This window comes from Schistocerca americana, chromosome 2, assembly GCF_021461395.2.
Source record: "Schistocerca americana isolate TAMUIC-IGC-003095 chromosome 2, iqSchAmer2.1, whole genome shotgun sequence".
Taxonomy (NCBI): Eukaryota; Metazoa; Arthropoda; class Insecta; order Orthoptera; family Acrididae; genus Schistocerca; species Schistocerca americana.
The window spans coordinates 1,084,111,695-1,084,132,867 of NC_060120.1; the positions used below are offsets into that span (position 1 = coordinate 1,084,111,695).

At 41.0% G+C, this 21,173-nt stretch overlaps 1 protein-coding gene across 1 annotated transcript in view; it reads right to left on the reverse strand.

The window, feature by feature from the left end:
* The window catches only part of LOC124596486 (filamin-B), an 896,651-nt gene that overhangs the window by 25,732 nt on the left and 849,746 nt on the right, over positions 1-21,173 (reverse strand). Inside the window, exon 45 of the mRNA XM_047135636.1 lies at positions 17,514-17,652. Coding sequence (XP_046991592.1) covers positions 17,514-17,652 — 139 coding nt within the window. The remainder of the gene's footprint in view (positions 1-17,513; positions 17,653-21,173) is intronic.

Sequence of the window (21,173 nt, forward strand, 5' to 3'; positions counted from 1 at the left end):
AACAGCTTCTGTGGCATCAGTTACATAGTTTCCTGGAGTACTTAGGCAGTCATAATGCAAATCAGTTTCGACAAACTGTCGGTTTATGTTGTAAAAAGTTTCAGGGTCGAACAGTTCAATTTAAAACTACCAAAACAAATGGCTCGAGGATAAAATACAAGCCAATAATAACGTACACGTATTTTGTGTGTAATCATACTGTACAATGAATGGTAAAATTCTGTAAGACAGTATAATCATAATTTAATGACAAGAAAATTGAAAGTCACCTCTAAGAGGTGGAGCCACAACACTCGAACCACAGAGGTGACTTTCTATGGATTCTGATCAGCATTTGTTGAGATAGAGTCAGGGTGAGAAGAACAGCACGATTCATTCAAAAGTGATAATATCGATGGCAGTGGTAGCTGAGAGGCTCTCTGCCAGAACAGTTACATCTATGACACTCATTCACATGGCCCACATATGAAACATTTTTACTGAGCTGTCACTATTACGTGGGCTATATTGTGCATGAAAATGACCCTTACTGAGTTCTGGGCCTGCAGGTGGGAAATAGGGTTGGATTTAAGGACTAAGTAACTAATCTACCTCAGCCAAACTGAAGGTTTACACTTCAATTATTCTGGACACATTTCTCCAAGTGTAGCAGTAGTAGACTGGGGAGAAGTAGCTTCACTGGTAATAAGACAGATATACACTGATAAGCCAAAACATTATGACCACTGCCCACCATGGCACTGGACGCCACCTGGTGGTGTTGTGGGCACACGACGTGATAATAGACGTATGTAAGTAGGGCAGATACGGGTGGGGGACCAAACTATTTAAGATATGGGGAAATCCATTGAGATAAGCAACTAAAAATGCAGATTATTAAAGCTAGTCAAATGTTCAAGTGCTACTGTCATTAGTATCTAGAGAAAGAAGTAGAAGGACAGTGAAACTACCGCTAGGTACTAAATGGCTGGATGTCCACGACTTTTCACAGGATGTGGGGTTTAGCAGCTTGTCTGCTCTGTAAAGTAGGACATAGGTGATGTGTGGCACCTGTTCTGAAAGAGCACAATGCAGGTGCATGCACATGTGTTTTGTAGCACACCATTCATTGTACATGTTGAACATGGAGCTCCACAGCAACCACCCCTAAATGTTCACATGTTGACTCAATTACATCATCAATTATGAGGGAAGTGGGCACGGGACCATCGAGATTTGACCGTGATCAATGCAAACATGTTGGCTGTTCCAGAAAATCACATTTTTGCTGAACTACGTCAATAGTGTTGAAGGGAACAGCAGCTTGAAATGTGCAGTGCACCACAGATGCAGGCTGGTGGGGACAGTATTATCCTATGAGCGACTTTCTCCTGTGGTTTCATGGGACCTGTGGTAGTAATCGAAAGTACACTGACAACTACAAACCACTTGTATCACTTCATGCTCGATATCTTTCCTGAAGCAGTATAATTGTCAATACATCGGACTCAGAACCGTGCTACAGTGGCTTTAGGAGGATTATAGTGAACTCACATTGACATCTCAGCAACCAGATTCACCCGATGTAAATCCTACGGAACCCATCTCGGTTGCTATCAGGCCCCATCACCGGATATGTAAATTAGCGGTGTGTTATTTATGCGAATTACGTGACCTGTGCGTAGACATTTAATGCCACATACATTCACACACCTACCAACAACTGTTGGATCCCTGATATGCAGAATCATTGATGTATTTGGTATTAAGCAGGTGGTCATAATGTTATAGCGAATCAGAGCAGATCTTTCATCAAATGGGGGGTTATATTCTCCTCTCTCGATCCCACGAAGCTAGTAACATGCAGGATAATCTGCATATTACACCTGCCATCATAAAAATGTCAAATTCTGCCCATCTCAATTATTTGAATTTTGTTGAAAACTTATCTTCACTTCAGTCACTGTGTCCTCGAAGACGCTTGCAGAGAGTAAACACTCCTGAACTCACTCAGTGTATTCTCGGGATATACTCTGGGAAGCACTCACTCACTAAATTACAAAGAATTGCTAAACACTATTTCCAACTTGTAATGCAACAATATTGTGAAAAGAAAAGTTAACACTCACCATATAGCAGAGACAAGGTCGCAGACTACCTCTCGTCGTGCCCTGAAATGAGAAATGCCCTGCCCACTATCCGTCCCACCCCTCCCACAGTGGTATTCCGCTGTCCACTGAACCTACAAAATATACTCGTCCATCCCTATGCAATTCCTGCTCCCAACCCCTTACCTCATGACTCACATTCCTGTAATAGACATAGATGTAAGACTTGTCCCATATATCCACTCACCAGTGTGGTCACAAACACCACCTATCTCATTAAGCTACCTGTGAAACAAGTCACGTAATCTACAAGGTAAACTGCGACCACTGTGCTGCACGTGGGCACGACAACCACCAAGCTCCTCGTCTGCACGAATGGCCACCGACAAACTACGGTCAGGAAACATTTACTTTACTTTTTTGTGTCCGGAAACCAGGTCACAATCTTTCAGCCCAGTATAGGGTCACGTCCAAGGCTTCTTTCTTGTCCAGCCATAAATTGTCAGGGTTGTAAATATAAGGGCAGTTTGGGCAGGCGAGCAGATGCTCCACATCCTGCATGGCACCACAGTCACACTTATCACCCGTGGTTCCAAGCCTCCACCTAATCATATTTGTCTCCACTGGGCCACCCCTGTCCTTATTCGGCTCAGTGTCCTCCACGTCTTCCAGTTTGTGCCGAATCTGCTGGGCACTTCCTATGCCGGTGGGTAATCAGCTCCTATAATTGCGGCTAAGAACCTTTTACAGGATTTAAATCACCCGGGTTTACACTCTCTGCCAAAAAGGGGATGCCGATCGTCAATAGTTTGTCTGAGCCTCTCTGGAATTCGTGTGTCGTTCTCCGAGAGTTGAGATTCACAAACCTGACAGTTCTATACAGTTTTGATAGGGAAGTAGGTTTCACGCATCCCATTGCTAATCGACACGTTTCATTAAGACGTGTCAACCTTCTTTGCACGGGTTGATCTGGACCGTACTGGGCAGGCATATTCGGCTGTACAGAAGCGTAAGGCTCGTGCGGTGGTTTAGCACCCATTTGCTGTTAGCTAGTTTCCGCAGAATATTATTTCTGGCAATTACCTTTTGTCGCGTCTTTTCGCAACAGTACCTGTATGTCCGAGATCTGTCGAGCACCACACTCAGGTAAGTCGGTTTGTCGGTATGCTCCTGTGTGGTATTATTCCGAGAGACGTAAAGTTTATGGTGAGCTTGCCAGGATCGAAGGTGGAAGGTGCTGACTCGTGGTTTTGATGGATTTGGCTTAAGAAAGTTGTTTTTATAATACTCTGATAATTTCTCTAAGAGCTTTCTCCAGCTTCTGTTCTAGAGCCTCACAGGTCCTCCTTGTACTGTCCACCCCTGTGCCACCCTGTTGTTCAGCACACTGCCTAACAAGTCAGCCTTCATTTCAATGACTGATTCAGAGTCTAAGCCACACGAATCCTCCCCGTCAACACCAGCAGCTCTTCTGAACTGTACACGTGGAAGCTCTCCCTGCAATATATCCTGGTTCCCGTAACCCTCCTGGCCTCAACCTTTGTTAGTCATGTTACAGTATATTGATAATATTTACGTATGGACTGTCTGACAGCAACTGAATAAAACACAATTTTAGTGCCGTGGCCTGGAATATGTACATATGTTAGCAATTTAATTTACATTTTTGTCACTGTGCCTGTAGGTTTTAAACAGTTCTGGTGGTTGGTATCTCCTGTTAAGTAGTAATGTTTCGAACTGTACTTACAGGTTGCGTGGACAATTTCTTACATATTACGCTCCTGTTGCATTTTTGGTGTTGTTCTTCTTCTTATGAATGCCAGTTTGCAGTTTTTCCCCCACATTCCACAGCACTATGAACTGAACGCTTGTTTCAATGCAATGTTTTGGTTTCTGTTGCCGACAGTCAAATGTTTTCGCCAAAGATCGAATGTTATTGCCAAACTTTCGAGTGTAATTATTGACGTATCTGTGATCTGTTCGTGTGCTTCAAAATTCCTGCATGTCACGCCTATGTATACTGCATCACAACTTTGACATTCAAGTTTATATATTCCTGATTGTTGGAATTTGTCCCACTTGGTAGCTGGCTGGCTTAGGTGTGATTGGAGGGTTTTTGAAGCCCTGTCTCTTTAGGGTGTTTGCAACTCTGTGTGTTAGTTTATGTGTGTAGGTCATGGTGTACCATCTGGTTCTTTCCTGTGTGGTGTTGTCATTGTGTGTGTTTGTTGAGTGTGTTTGTAAGTTTTCAGCTTCTGAGTTCTTTTGTATTCTGGAAATGTTGTGTTCATTTTGTATTTGTGTTTTTATTTTTTGATTGAGTCTATGTACCACATGTGCGTCATACCCGTTGTTCCTAGCTATTTGTATGATTGTACTCATTTCTTGTTCATAGTTTCTTTTGCCGAGTGGACTCCTGTTTAATCTATGTAACATGTGTCTTAGAGCTGCAAGTTTCTGGCTGTGGGGGTGGTTGGGTGTGGAAGGTATTAATGTGTCTGTGGCTGTTGGTTTTCTAAAGATGTTAAATGTATGTTTGCCATTTTCTTTTTTTATTGTAATGTCAAGAAAATTTATTTGATTTTCTTTTTCCTTTTCAAGTGTGACTTTTATGTTCTGATGAGCTTTGTTTATTTCCGAATGGAGTTCATTTATTTTTTCACTTGGCTCATCTACCAGACAAATAATGTCATCCACGTATCTGTACCAATATATGATTTTGAAACTTTCATTAGTGGTTACCTTTTCAAATATCTTTGCTAGTGTTCCTGATATTGGGGATCCTATGGGCAGTCCATCATTTTGTAGATAATATTCTTTCTCAAACTGAAAGTAGTTTTATTCAATTGTCAGTCTGAGCATATTTGTAATTTCTTTTATTGCGTCTGTGGTGAGGTTGCTGTGGGATGAGAGGTTTTGTTCTATGATTTCTATTGTTTCAGTGATAAGGATGGAGGTATACATATTTTCTATGTCAAATGAAATCAGTGATGCTGCGTGTGGTACCTGTATGTTCTGTATGTTTTCTATTAGGTTTCCTGTGTTTATCACTGTTCTGTTGTTTTCTACTTTATAGTGTTTTGTAATTAACTTTTGGAGGTGTTTGGCTATGTGGTATGTTGGGGCTTTCTTGAAGTTGATAACAGCTCTCATTCGCATTCCTTCTTTATGCACTTTCGGTTGACTGTGGAGTGTTGGTGCTTGTGGGTTTTTCTGTGTTATATAGTATTTTTGTTTGTCTGTGAGTGTGTGTTCAATGTTTCTCAATGTTCATTTCACGTTTGCCTGGAATCATGTAGTTGGATCTGACTTCAGTTTTTGTATGGCATTGGTGTTGATGTATTCCTTGGTTTTTGTAATGTATTTATCTTTAGCCATGAGTACTGTTACATTTCCCTTGTCTGCTCTTGTCATTAATATGTTATTGTTTGTTAACTTTTGTTTTGACCTTTTCATAGTGGCTGCTTCTGTTTGGTTGTTCTTACTGTGTGTCTGCTGTGTTTGTTTCATTATGCCTTTGATTTCTTCTTTTACTAGTTCTCTTGTCAGTTCTATGTTTATTTCACAATTATTTTGTTGTTCGTCACGTGTAAGGATGTGTTCAGTATCTACTATGAGATTTTCTATGTATTGATTGTTCACTTTGCTATTGGTGCAGTGTTTCAAACCTTTTTCCAAGAGCATTTTTTCATTTTCGTGTAGTTCTGTCTGCGTTAGGTTAACTAAATGTGGATGGAATATGTGTTGGTGTTCATGTGGTTTCACATTTAAAATGTAAATGTATTTTTCAGTCTTTTTTACTGTTAGTTTCATTATATTCTGCTTATGTTTGTTTTGTAAATGTTTCATTGCGGTGTATGTGTTGCGTTCAGTTTTTTCTACTAGTGCCATGAAAACTGTGTCATTTCCTACGTTTTTTGCCAATTCTAGATGAGTCTCATAGAGCATCATGTTTAGGTGCTGTTTTTCAAATAGAGCATCTTAATTTCATGTAGTAACCAATATTGTTCTGCAAATGATTTAGACTTTTGTGCCACTGTAGAACTGTTAGTCATTGTCCTCACCCATCCAGTCCTTCTCCTTTTCCCATACAAGCACTACACAGGCCCCATTCCACCAACACATCCAGTCTTTTTACTTCTCTCCTTTTTTGCTACCCCCCCCCCCCCCTCCCAAACCCCCAACCCCTGCCCACCTTCTAACCTTCCGACTGCACCTAGCTGCCCTATCCTCTCTCCACCTTGTCCTTGCATGCTCCCCAGCAGAGATTCACTGTCCTCCACCCGTACCCCTGCTATCCCTCCCCCTCCCACCTCAGCCCCCTCCTTACCTTCATCCAGTTGCCACTCTCGCCATGTGGCTTCAGCTGGCAGAGGCTAGAGTCGTGTGTGTGTGTGTGTGTGTGTGTGTGTGTGTGTGTGTGTGTGTGTGTGTGTGCGCGCGTGTGCGTGTGTGTGTCTCACATCTATTTTCGACAAAGGCCTTGTTGGCCAAAAGCTTATATTGCAAAAGTCTTTCTGTTGTGCCAATCTGCAACTCAGCATCTCTGCTATATGGTGAGTGGCAACTTTCCTTTTCATAATACTGTTACATTCCATCGTGGATTTTCCATTGATTACAACATATAATGCAAGCATGTTTAAGTGCATGTATAAATAAGACAACACTTTACAACAGTCAAAACAACTGCAGTGTATTGTTTTCTTGTGAATACTGGTAATGCAACCTAGGGATGAGAATAGAAACTATTAAATGATCTGCACCATGGCAGTGGTGCTATCCAAACTTTATTTCCAAAAGAGCACGAATCACTGTTGGTACCTGTTTACTTTTAACAGAGCATGAGTTACTGAGTGAAGTCCATATAAAAATAACGTTAATCTGATGGAATAACATTGTTCTGGAGTGGAAAAAACAAAAACCACTGTTTTTCAGAGCTCTACTGAACTTACACTAATTGGCGGACTGATACCCCCTTTAATGTCTGTCTGTGGAGTTACAAATGCAATATCTGAAGAAAGAGCAACCTCAAAATCACCAAATTATGGACAGATGCATTTTTAAAAAATATATAATCTAATCATACAATAGGTAAATAACAACCTCCCCGGACACCACAAAAATAGTATGACATAAACCGAGCAATGTGTCCCATCCTAGATCACCCAATACTGCAACAAAGTGAAGTAATAGTTTACACACACAGCTCCCCCTGCACACACGCACGCACGCGCGCCCACACACTCACACACACACACACACACATACACACACAGAGAGAGAGAGAGAGAGAGTGAGAGAGAGAGAGAGAGAGAGAGAGAGCAGATGCTCCCACTAAAGAAGAAAAAGAGTACACCAAGTGCAAAATGGCAGTGGATCTACACAAAATAAAAATGTAAATATATTTCATGTCAGTGAAAGTACTGTGCACAATAATCTAACCATATGTGCAGAACATTATGAATGATGTAAAAAAAAAAAAAAAAAAAAAAAAACCATGAGTAATGACAATAATTTAGTAATTTTTACAGTAAAAAAAGCATAAGAACTGTTCACAATAACTGCAAACAAAATGGTAAGAAAAACCATATTGTTACAGTGGCCACTGAAGATGATTTAAAATAAAGTGAAATGCACTTTGTCTTAATAAGACCTTTATAACAGTCGCAAATTTGTAATTCTCATCGGTGCTTGTACTGTAGAATCCTCCAGCCTATTCAGTGTGACGCTGCCTTCTATCTCTCAGTGTACCTGGTTCAGGTTTGTTAAGTCACCAAGCTGCTTTTTAGGTTCATCTGTCACAGACTCCAATGCAGTCTCCTTTTATTTGGAGGCTCCATTTTACAAGTGCTAGAGATATCTGGTTTCTTCCAATCTGAGCTGTTGAATCCACAACTGAAGAGCTGGAAATATTGTATCAGTCCACGTGCTGACACTAGATGTCAGAAACACTCCTCAATGTAACAGGTGGCATTTCAGTTGCTTCAGATGAAAAAGATGTTGCCATGTCACTGATGTTATAATGAGCCCATGCCACTGAACTATATATCACTGGCACAATTTGTCCTGTTAGGCTTGTAATCATTCAGGGTACCACCATGAACAAAGTTAACTTTGCCATATCACAGTACCATTTATGGTATAACTGGATCCTGGATTGGGAGGTTTTGTCTGCCATGTGTATCAAAGTTTCATTCTGATTTATCAACAACATAGGAAAATACAGATTGCTACTTACAATAAAGAAGACACATCAAGTTGCAGACTGGAACAATTATTATGAGTTGCAGTGGCTACCTGGCAGAAGGCCTTCACCAGTTATCTGAATCCTCCACCTATAAACTCTTCCAGAGTGATCGCATGCCAGAAGTCCAACACAAATCTCTGTTTAAAGCCTTAGGCCCTTCCAAAAACATCTCCCCTGAATCCATTTCTTTCCTCACACCTTCTACATGCTTCCTAAAATCCACAAACCCAACAATCCTTGACGTCCCATTGTAGCTGGTTATTGTGCCCCCACTGAAGAATTTCTGCCCTCATTGACTGACACCTCCAACCAAGTGCCCATAATCTAGCCTCCCACACACCAACATCTGTCATGCCCTAATCTTACCACTATCGATCACTACCTTTCCAAACCCACTATCTCATTCCTTGTACAACTTACTAACTTTATCCTTAGTCACTACTACTTCTCATTTGAAGGGAAGGTAAATAAACAAATCTGTGACACAGCCATGGGCACCCACATGACACTCTCCTACCTTTTAATGGGCTATCTACAGGAGACCTTCCTAACCTCCCAAAACACCTAACCCCAAGCCTGGTTCAAGTCCACTGATGGTATCTTCATGACCTGGACCCAGAGCCAAAACACCCTACTTTCGTTTCTTCACAATTTTAGTGTCCTGTGGTCGGCAAGAAAGAACTAACAGTCAAGTCTCGACACACTTTATTGCAACTAAAATGCCTTCTTGGCATGCACTAATTTCCAAATGCAAGAACAACAAGAAGTACAATAATTCTTGTCGTGGCAAAAACCAGATAAGAGTACAAGACAATGAAATGAAAATAATAATCAAAATACAATTACAAAGGTACAACATTCTACCGAATGCTACGGCGAGTGTCCAAGTGCTAAACGTAGTCACATTAGTTCCAATTGGTGGATCTCTGTCACATGTCTTTTCACGAAATAGTTCCGTGTTTATGCAGAATGTCTGTTGTCGTTTACATCCACAGACGATGTTTCGATCCGAGCTCTCGAAGGGAGGTTAGCGGCCCACCTCGCTCGTCTATTGTGCGAGTCCCCTAACTGATAAGGGGCCACTACGACAACAACCTCAACACCTCGTCTCCCATCCACTTCGTGTGGTTCTCCTTCCTGGATATTGGCATCATCCTCTCTGATGGCTCCATCTGCACCTCTGTCCACCAACCACCAACAGTACCTGCATTTTGATATCTGTCATCCATTTCACACCAAAAACTCCCTCACACGTGGCCTGGCTACACATCTGCAGTGACAAAAACTCCCTCGCTCAGTATGCTGAGGGTCTCGAAAAAGGTCATCATATATAGGACATATTCCCCAGACTTAATCCACAAACAGATCTCGCACGCCATTTCCCCTCATACCCCCAATCATCCCACGACCCCCGAGAACCAAACACGAAGGAATGTCCCCTCCGTCACCTGGCACCACCCCGGACTGGAACAACTGAACAACATCCAATGCCAGGGGTTTGATCACCTATCACTGTGCCCTCAAATGAGGGGCGTCCTACCTGGGATACTTCCCACCCCTCCTAAAGTAGTGTTATGTCACCCATCCAACATCCACAACATCCTAGTCCATCCCTAAACCACTCCCAATCCGAACCCATTGCCACAAGGATAATATTCATATGGAAGACTCAGGTGCAAGACCTGCCCAATCCACCCATCCAGCACTTCCTATTCCAGTCCTGTCACAGGCCTATCCTACCCCATAAGGGGCCAGGCCACCTGTGAAAGCAGCTAGGCTCAATCATTTCACAGCTTTTTAGATTGGTATGACTGCCAACCAGCTGTCCACCAGCCCACCTTCCTCCACTCCTCTCTTTTTTGGTTCCTTTTTTCCCGACCTCCCTTCTCCTTACATTCCTCACACTGCACCTGTTGGCAGTCTAGTCCCTGCACACTCCACCAGACTACTATCCCTTCCCCTCCCCCTTCCCCAGTCCCACCAGATTGCTGCTTACATCCCATATCATGTTGCATTCTGCCCTGAGATGATGGAACTGGTGGTCAGGTGCACTTACCTTTGTGTGTGTGTGTGTGTGTGTGTGTGTGTGTGTGTGTGTGTGTGTGTGTTTGTTTTTAATGGAAGCCTGCAATTTGACTTTTCTTTCTGGTACACAGCAATCTGTCTTTTCCTACATTGTTGGTATTCCTATTTGGAGTTTTCATAGTCTGATTCTGAATTACGACAGCCACCATTCCAAAGTGTTACTCTCGATTTCATTTACCCTACACAGAAGCAAAGTCCCCATTTCAAAGCCTTCTCCTTCAGTTCTCAAGCTGTCAGTTGCTGTAGATGCTGTCATTACAGTAGCCTGTTAATGTAGTCAATCATTTCACTGTAATGGTACTCAACTAGGTCAGTTTTTAGAGCAGGTAGGATCAAGTGATATACATTATTTAGTATTTCCCACAGATACAGAATACCAAGTTGCTCACACTATGTAACTGTTCAGTGCCAATTTCTTGTGCTCCTGGAATAATACTGTCTTGTGATTCTGTGCAGTTTGAAATCTATTGCATGTACAATGAAGAGCCAAAGAAACTGGTACACCTGCCTAATATCATGTAGGACCCCCACAAGCACAAAGAAGAGCCCCAACATGACATGGCATGGACTCAACTAATGTTTGAAGTAGTGCTGGAGGAAATTAACACCACGAATCCTGCAGGGCTGTCCATAAACCCGTAAGAGTGCGAGGAGGTGGTTCTGAACAGCACATTTTAGGACATACCAAATGTGTTCAATAATGTTCGTGTCTGGAGAGTTTGGTGGCCAGCGAAAGTGTTTAAGCTCAGAAGAGTGATCCTGGAGCCACTCTGTAGCAATTCTGGACATGTAGGGCATTGAATTGTCCTCCTGGAAGTGCCCTAGTCCGTCGGAATGCACAATGGTGGCAGGCAGGTGATCAGACAGGATATGTGTCACCTATCAGAGTCACATCTAGAAGTATCAGGGGTCCCATATTACTCCATTTGCTCACAGCCCACACCATTACAGAGCCTCCACCACCGTGAAGAGTCCCCTGCTGCCATGCAGAGTAAATGGATTCATAAGGTTGCCTCCATACCCGTACACATCCATGTCCACCCGCTCAATACAATTTGAAACAAGACTCGTCCAACCAGGCAACATTTCCAGTCATCAAGTGTCCAATGTCAGTGTTGATGGACCCAGGCAAGGTGTAAAGCTTTGTGTCATGCAGTCGTCAAGGGTACACAAACGGACCTTCGGCTCCGAAAGTCCATATCGATGATGTTTCATTGAATGGTTCGCACACTGACACTTCCTGATGGCTCAGCAGTGAAATCTGCAGCAATTTGCAGAAGAGTTGCACTTCTGTCACATTGAGGTTCCATTCTTGCAGGACCTTTTCCAGCCGTAGTGATGTCAGAGATTTTGTGTGTTACCAGATTCCTGTTATTCACGGTACACTCGTGAAATGGTCATATGGGAAAATCCTCACCTCAACATTACCTCGGAGACGCTGTGTCCCATCACTTGTGCGCCAACCGTGTTCAAACTCACTTAACTCTTGGTAACCTACCATTGTACCAACAGTACTGATCTAACAATTGTGCCAGACAGTAGTTGTCTTATACAGGCATTGCCGACCACAGTGCCTTATTCTACCAGTTTACGTATCTCTGTATTTGAATAAGCATGTCTACACCAGTTTCTTTGGCACTTCAGCGTGTGTGTGTGTTTTTCATAAACAGTCTGAGCTCTTTCTTGTCACAGGTAGAAATGGTAAGTGGGACAGTCTTCTTTCCTTTCATGTGAGCATTGTTTTCTCATTTTAAGGCATGGAACGTGCTTCAGTTTTCACCATGCTCACTAGAGTCTTTCCTTTGACGACTGCTGTCTTCACAGTGGGTCAAACCTGTTGTTCTTTCACGCTTGATTAGCGACATCATCTATGCAAAGTATTTAAAGCATGTCTTTCACATTCAGTGCCCTGAGGCTAATGTACAATTTTTGATAACTTAATAAGAATTGTGTACTCTGGGGTTTGCGTTCATTATGTAGTGTACAGTGTCTATCTCTAGCACCAGTTTTGAAGTGTAGTTTGTCCTCCTTTTAGAAGCCTTCCTTTCCAAGTTTCTCCATCAAAGACTTGATAGAGTCTAGTGCCTTCTTACTGAACAAGTCATGTCCCATGTCGTACATAATTACTTGTGGCTGTTCACATTTAAATTGTGGAATTTTATTGGCTTTTTCTTGCAGCCCCTTGCAGGCTTTCTGAGATTTGGCTTGTATTATAACAACACTATTGGCTGTCCTTAGGAACTTAATTTTAAGCCTACCTGATCTAGGGTAAATATCATCTCTTCGATACTTTCCAAATATCTTTAGCATCTGCATTCTCTGTTGATTTAACAGAGATGGTATTTTCTGCTGATACAACTTTTTTCTGAATTTTAGCAGTGATGCTCAGTTTCTACCTGTAGAGAGAACAGCCACAAAGAAAGGAACTTTTTGCCCATATTCTCGAAAATTTTAGAAAAGGTGATGTAAAGGAAGCTGCTCAACCATCTGAAACAACACTGTCCAAGACACAGTTTGGATTTTTGAAGGATTCTGATATCAAGATGGCTATTTACACTCACAGTGAGAATGTACTTAATTAATTACTTAATAAATTACAAGCCCCCCCCCCCCCCCGCCCCCCCACGAACCATGGACCTTGCCGTTAGTGGGGATGCTTGCGTGCCTCAGCCATACAGATAGCCATACCGTAGGTGCAACCACAACAGAGGGGTATCTGTTGAGAGGCCAGACAAACGTGTGGTTCCTGAAGAAGGGCAGCAGCCTTTTCAGTAGTTGCAGGGGCAACAGTCTGGATGATTGACTGATCTGGCCTTGTAACATTAACCAAAACGGCCTTGCTGTGCTGGTACTGCGAACAGTTGAAAGCAAGGGGAAACTACAGCCATAATTTTTCCCAAGGGCATGCAGATTTACTGTATGGTTAATGATGATGGCGTCCTCTTGGGTAAATTGTTCCGGAGGTAAAATAGTCCCCCGTTCGGATCTACGGGCGGGGACTACTCAAGAGGACGTCGTTATCAGGAGAAAGAAAACTGGCGTTCTATGGATCGGAGCGTGGAATGTCAGATCCCTTAATCGGGCAGGTAGGTTAGAAAATTTAAAAAGGGAAATGGATACATTAATGTTAGATATAGTGGGAATTAGTGAAGTTTGGTGGCAGGAGGAACAAGACTTTTGGTCAGGCGAATACAGGGTTATAAATACAAAGACAAATAGGGGTAATGCAAGAGTAGGTTTAATAATGAATAAAAAAAATAGGAATGCGGGTAAGCTACTACAAACAGCATAGTGAATGCATTATTGTGGTCAAGATAGACACGAAGCCCACACCTACTACAGTAGTACAAGTTTATATGCCAACTAGCTCTGCAGATGACGAATAAATTGAAGAAATGTATGATGAAATAAAAGAAATTACTCAGACAGTGAAGGGAGACGAAAATTTAATAGTCGTGGGTGACTGGAATTCGGTAGCAGGAAAAGGGAGAGAAGGAAACGTAGTACGTGAATATGGATTGGGGGTAAGAAATGAAAGAGGAAGCCGCCTGGTGGAATTTTGCACAGAGCATAACTTAATCATAGCTAACACTTGGTTCAAGAATCATGAAAGAAGGTTGTATACATGGAAGAACCCTGGAGATACTAAAAGGTTTCAGATAGATTTTATAATGGTAAGACAGAGATTTAGAAACCAGATTTTAAATTGTAAGACATTTCCAGGGGCAGATGTGGACTCTGACCACAATCTGTTCGTTATGAACTGTAGATTAAAACTGAAGAAATTGCATAAAGGTGGGAATTTAAGGAGATGGGACCTGGATAAACTGACTAAACCAGAGGTTGTACAGAGTTTCAGAGAGAGCATAAGGGAACAAATGGCAGGAATGGGGGAAAGAAATACAGTAGAAGAAGAATGGGTAGCTTTGAGCAATGAAGTAGTGAAGGCAGCAGAGGATCAAGTAGGTAAAAAGACGAGGGCTAGTAGAAATCCTTGGGTAACAGAAGAAATATTGAATTTAACTGATGAAAGGAGAAAATATAAAAATGCAGTAAATGAAGCAGGCAAAAAGGAATACAAACGTCTCAAAAATGAGATCAACAGGAAATGCGAAATGGCTAAGCAGGGATGACTAGAGGATAAATGTAAGGATGTAGAGGCTTATCTCACTAGGGGTAAGATAGATACTGCCTACAGGAAAATTAAAGAGACCTTTGGAGAAAAGAGAACCATTTGTGTGAATATCAAGAGCTCAGATGGAAACCCAGTTCTAAGCAAAGAAGGGAAGGCAGATAGATGGAAGGAGTATATACAGGTTCTATACAAGGGAGATGTACTTGAGGACAATATTATGGAAATGGAAGAGGATGTAGATGAAGATGTAATGGGAGATATGATACTGCGTGAAGAGTTTGACAGAGCACTGAAAGACCTGAGTCGAAACAAGGCCCCGGGAGTAGACAACGTTCCATTAGAACTACTGACGGCCTTGGGAGAGCCAGTCCTGACAAAACTCTACCATCTGGTGAGCAAGATGTATGAGACAGGCGAAATACCCTCAGACTTCAAGAAGAATGTAATAATTCCAATCCCAAAGAAAGCAGATGTTGACAGATGTGAAAATTACCGAACTATCAGTTTAATAACTCACAGCTGCAAAATACTAACGCGAATTCTTTACAGACGAATGGAAAAACTAGTGAAAGCAGACCTTGGGGAAGATCAGTTTGGATTCCATAGAAATATTGGAACACGTGAGGCAATACTGACCCTACGACTTATCTTAGAAGCTAGATTAAGGAAAGGCAAACCTACATTTCTAGCATTTGTAGACTTAGAGAAAGCTTTTGACAATGTTGCATGGAATACTCTCTTTCAAATTCTGAAGGTGGTAGGGGTAAAATACAGGGAGCAAAAGGCTATTTACAATTTGTATAGAAACCAAATGGCAGTTATAAGAGTTGAGGGGCATGAAAGGAAAGCAGTGGTTGGGAAGGGAGTGAGACAGGGTTGTAGCCTCTCCCCGATGTTATTCAATCTGTATATTGAGCAAGCAGTGAAGGAAACAAAAGAAAAATTCGGAGTAGGTATTAAAATCCATGGAGAAGAAATAAAAACTTTGAGGTTCGCTGATGACATTGTAATTCTGTCAGAGACAGCAAAGGACTTGGAAGAGCAGTTGAACGGAATGGACAGTGTCTTGAAAGGAGGATATAAGATGAACATCAACAAATGCAGAACCAGGATAATGGAATGTAGTCAAATTAAGTACGGTGATGCTGAGGGTATTAGATTAGGAAATGAGACACTTAAAGTAGTAAAGGAGTTTTGCTATTTGGGGAGCAAAATAACTGATGATAGTCGAAGTAGAGAGGAAATAAAATGTAGACTGGCAATGGCAAGGAAAGCGTTTCTGAAGAAGAGAAATTTGTTAACATCGAATATAGATTTACGTGTCAGGAACTCATTTCTGAAAGTATTTGTATGGAGTGTAGTCATGTGTGGAAGTGAAACATGGACGATAAATAGTTTAGACAAGAAGAGAATAGAACCTTTCGAAATGTGGTGCTACAGAAGAATGCTGAAGATTAGATGGGTAGATCACATAACTAATGAGGAGGTGTTGAATAGGATTAGGGAAAAGAGAAGTTTGTGGCACAACTTGACTAGAAGAAGGGATCGGTTGGTAGGACATGTTCCGAGGCATCAAGGGATCACCAATTTAGTATTGGAGGGCAGCGCGGAGGGTAAAAATCGTAGAGGGAGACCAAGAGATGAATACACCAAGCAGATTCAGAAGGATGTAGGTTGCAGTAGGTACTGGGAGATGAAGAAGCTTGCACAGGATAGAGTAGCATGGAGAGCTGCATCAGACCAGTCTCAGGACTGAAGACCACAACAACAACAACAAATTACAAGCTGCAGATATTTGTCAAAACCACCTGACTTCATTAACCACAACTTCCTTTTCAACACATTAGAATACTATGGTGTCACTGGCATTGCTGCATAATGGATCAAGTCATATCGCATAAACAGGAAACAATGAATGTCAGTAAGAGAGACCAGTGAATTGAGCTGCCTGCCATCATGAGACTGGGAACTGATTACATGTTAGGTCTCACAACAGTTTGCCTTTGGGCGATTGCTTTTTCTTGTGTGCATTAATGACTTCTGTATTCCATAAAATATCAACGTTGAGCATAGTTTTAGAAAGGGCTGCTGATCACATTTCCTTGGACATTAATAAATGGTTTGTAGCCACTTCACTGTCATCAAACTTTGAAAAGACTCCCATATGCAGTTCAAAGCATGAAAGAAGTTTCCAACCAGCATATGCATGAAATATTAAGAAGTACTGATACACTATAAAAGACTGATAGTGTTAGATTCCTGGGGTTACAACTTGGTAGTAAATTAAACTGGAAGGAGCACTCCACAGAAATGCTGAAACATATGAACAAATTCTTCTCCACAATGCAAATGTTACAAGACGTGTGACATAAAAATAAAAAAGTTGTCATACTTTGCTTACTTTGATGCCATAATGTCATACAATATCATATTTTGACGTAACACTCCAAGCCAAACAAAAGTTTTCCAAGTTCAAAATTGTGTAATATGCATTATTTGTATGAATTCATGAATATAATGTGGAAGCCTGCATCTCAGTATATTTATTGCTCAATGAAGTTTGTTGTAAATAATATATCCCCCATTCCAACAAAAAATTCAGTTCAGAAACCAGTATTAGGAACAAGAACAATCTATATAAGACTTAACAGCTTACTTTAGTTCAAAAATGGATCAAAATGCTGGCACGAGGATCTCCTCAAATCAGATTCTCTGAACATAAGAGTTCCCCTAATCTAATAGTGGTTACATCTTGAAATTAAGAGAGGGTAAATAATAATCTGCCAATGAGCTTTTTTTTATAGGAAAAAAATGCTGGAACACAGTGGAATGGATGTTCTCAAAGCTACTAGTTTCAACCAGTTAACTAGAGAATTTATTTAAATCGCCAGCTTCTATAAGATTATTTTCCATATTGCCTGATAATATTAGTTGTTGATAACACATATAAGCTACAAACCTTTCGGACCACATAACGTTCAAGAGGTATGTTCCAGGAACAGCAGGTATGTATGTTGCTCTGTAGGTGCTATTACCCAAGTTCTGGAGCTGCACTTTAACATCAGCCTTCATACCCGTAAGAGTCACTTCTGGCAATCCTGCAGAAATGAAGTGAAAATAGAACGACTGTGGTGTTACATTCTTCATTACTGTTCATTATTCATATTACATTTTTCACAGTGAACGCAATTGATGGCAGTGTACCTTATACCTTTCACTAATCCATATTACTACGACATTTTGCCTAATGTGGTTGTAGTCTGCAAATGTGAAACACGGTACACAAATGTTTTATATGTAAAACTGATTTTGAATGGAGGATATTTAAACGTGTCTTTCCATTAAAGACAAAATGATAAAGACATGATGCAATAGGGAAACTATCTTCTCTATGTGTGTTTTGATCTTTGGGCTTGTCCAAATAGTGTTAGTTATCATAAACAGAAGTCACAATTCTGGCTTGTGCTGACATCTGGTGAGTTTTCATATGGGGGAGGGAGGAAAAGATCAGTGTATCACATCCAGTCGACAACGAGGTCATTAGAGAAGGAGCATTAGCTCGAATTGGGAAAGGAAATTGGCTGTGCCATTTCAAAAGGGGCCCTCCCAGCATTTTCCTCAAGCGGTCCAAGAAAATCACGGAACATCTAAATCGAGATGGCCAGATGTGGGTTTGAACTGTTGGCCTCCTCAATGCAAGTCTTGTGTGAGTGTTGCTACACACTGTGCCACTTCGCTCAGTAGTTTTCATACAATTTTAAGAAAGAATTTTGATGCTACACTGTAATGGTAGTTACTACCGGTACCAACAGTGTGGCGTGAAAACGGGGATGGTGACATTGACTGCTATTTTTACTTGATCAAAGTGAAAGGGTATCCTGCAAAATCAAAATAGGCTTTTCAATATCCAACCCTGCCCTCAGCCATGAGGCCAGTTGCTCATGATGTTTCTCCACTTCCTAAGCCACCAAGTGATTGGACCATTAATGAACTACATCTAGAAATGTTGACAAGTTACATAAAACTGCAACCAGTCACTTTTTTGAATAATTGTGTTTTATTCCATGAACTGGTTTTCGAACCTTTTCAGGTTCATCTTCAGATGGTTTCTGGAGGTTATATCATTATTTCTAGCATAATGCTGGCTCTGTGACAAGAAGATGGAACATGCTTTAAAGTATCACCATGACTATTGTTTACCTGTTGATAAGGGTGTAAATTTAGTTTTTTACTTACTACAACAGTATGGGCTGTTTTTCTGTTAGTGTCCATCTGTCTGCTTCCATTTTGATGGCCAGTTGGTGTATCACTTCACACACTTTTACACAATCTATATTAATTTACACACTGACAGCGAAACTTTGCCAGCATTAGCATGTTCTGTACAACTGTTGCTTGTAACAAAGATCTTGACAGAAAGATATGGCATAGGCCTACTGGCCCATAAACCAGAATGTCCAACATGTCCCACTGTGAACTCCATCAATAGTCCAAGCTATAAAATAACCAGGAAACTTAATGATATTATTCACAAGGCATATGTATTTGGAAATAACTTCTCCATCAAAAACAGTAATGAGCTCATTAATAGCATAAAAGATATCCCCATCCCAGCCACAGCTAGATTTGCATCTCTTGACACAGTCAACACATATACAAACATACCTGTCACAGAAAAAATCAGTGTAGTAAGAAATAACTTACTCAAACATGGGTAAAGCTGAAATCTATGAACTAATAGAGATCCTGAAGCTTATATTATCGCACAACTTCTTAGTGTTCAACAACAAGTTTTACACTCAGGAAGATGGACTGGCAATGGGTAGTAGTCTTGCAGGCTCAGTAGCAGACATATATATTAATAATCTCGAAAACAAGTTTTTTAGGTCCCAAACTGAACTAAAAGATAAGTAGCTTTGGCTCTGAGCACTATGGGACTTAACATCTGAGGTCACCAGTCCCATAGAACTTAGAACTACATAAACCTAACTAACCTAAGGTCATCACACGATGCATGCCCGAGGCAGGATTCGAACCTGCGACCGTAGCGGTCGCGCGGTTCCAGACTGTAGCGCCTAGAACCGCTCGGCCACCCCGGCCGGCGAACTAAAAGATAAGTTGCTTTACTACAAATGCTATGTTGATGACACTCTCATTCTGTTCAATGGAACAACTCAAAACTTAATAAATAACACAACAAAATTCAATTCACAGTAGAACATGAAACGCCAGAAGGCATTAACTATCTTCATTTAACAATCTCAAATTAAAATCAAAAGCATAGATTTCAAATTCTCAGAAAGCCAAAAGCCACCAATATTACCACACACAAGTGCTCTTGCCATCCAGGCATACATAAAAAACCATTCTTCGGAACAATGGTTAATCCCATGCTTCAAATCACAATGGACACAAGTGAAAGACAAAAAGAAACAGAAATTATTAAATCTACTGCCTTGAACGATGGGTAAAACCGTGCAATTACAGATAAGACTAATCCATACAGTAAAATTAAATCAACCAACTGCAATAAAATCATACCTACACCAAAACTACTATGCAACACTATCAACAGTCAGGTGCATACAAGTTCACTTGCAACTCATGTGCAAGCTTCACAACAAGATTTAAAGAACACATAGATGCACTCTGTCTTAACAACCTGAATTAAGCCAGCTTTGCCTCACATCTTGCCCAACACAATCATTCTGCAAACAACATATAACAAAATCTCCAAATAATCCATTTTGCAAACAAAGGCATGATACTTGACCTTCTTGAAGAAATTGAAATATTTATCTACACAAATACAGCATCTGACTACTTACTCAATGATCAAACTGAACTGAGAAACAAATTCTTCCATCAGAACTTTGAAGATTTACTTGTTCAAAACAAGTAACCACTCAACCAACCCTACACTGCCTCTCCATCACCACCCCTCCCTAAGTAACCCCTCCCCAAACTCCCCTTCCAACGTCTCTCCTTACATCCTAACTACACTGGTGTCAATGTAAATATCCTACCACAGAATAAAACCTGTGCTATATTTCTAAATGGTAAAGCCCTGAACTGTTAAAATAAATCAGTACTTTTATACATATTACTTCTAGCTGGAACAAACAGAATCTGCCTTTACAAATATTCCAGATCACGGTAATGTAAGAACACAAATAAGTCAATAGTTCACCTGAACTTTTGTTCTTGGTTTTTTAATATAATGTGTACAGTCATACAAACAGCTATAGTCCATTATAAAAACTATAACTTTTCTACATATTACCTTTAGCTAAAATAAACAGGAAATACTCTTACTAATACTACATATCATATTAATGTAAGAACAATACCAGAGAAGGAAAGTTGCTACTCACCGTATAGCGGAGATACCGAGTCGCAATAGGCACAACAAAAAGATTCACACAATTATAGCTTTTGGCCATTAAGGCCTTTTTCAGCAGTAGACACACATACATACACACGCACACACGCACACACACACACACACACACACACACACACACATTCACGCAAATGCAGCTTGCACACACTTCTGCAGTCTCAGAGGACTGAGACAACACTGCCCTCTGCTGTATGGTAAGTAGCAACTTTCCTTCTC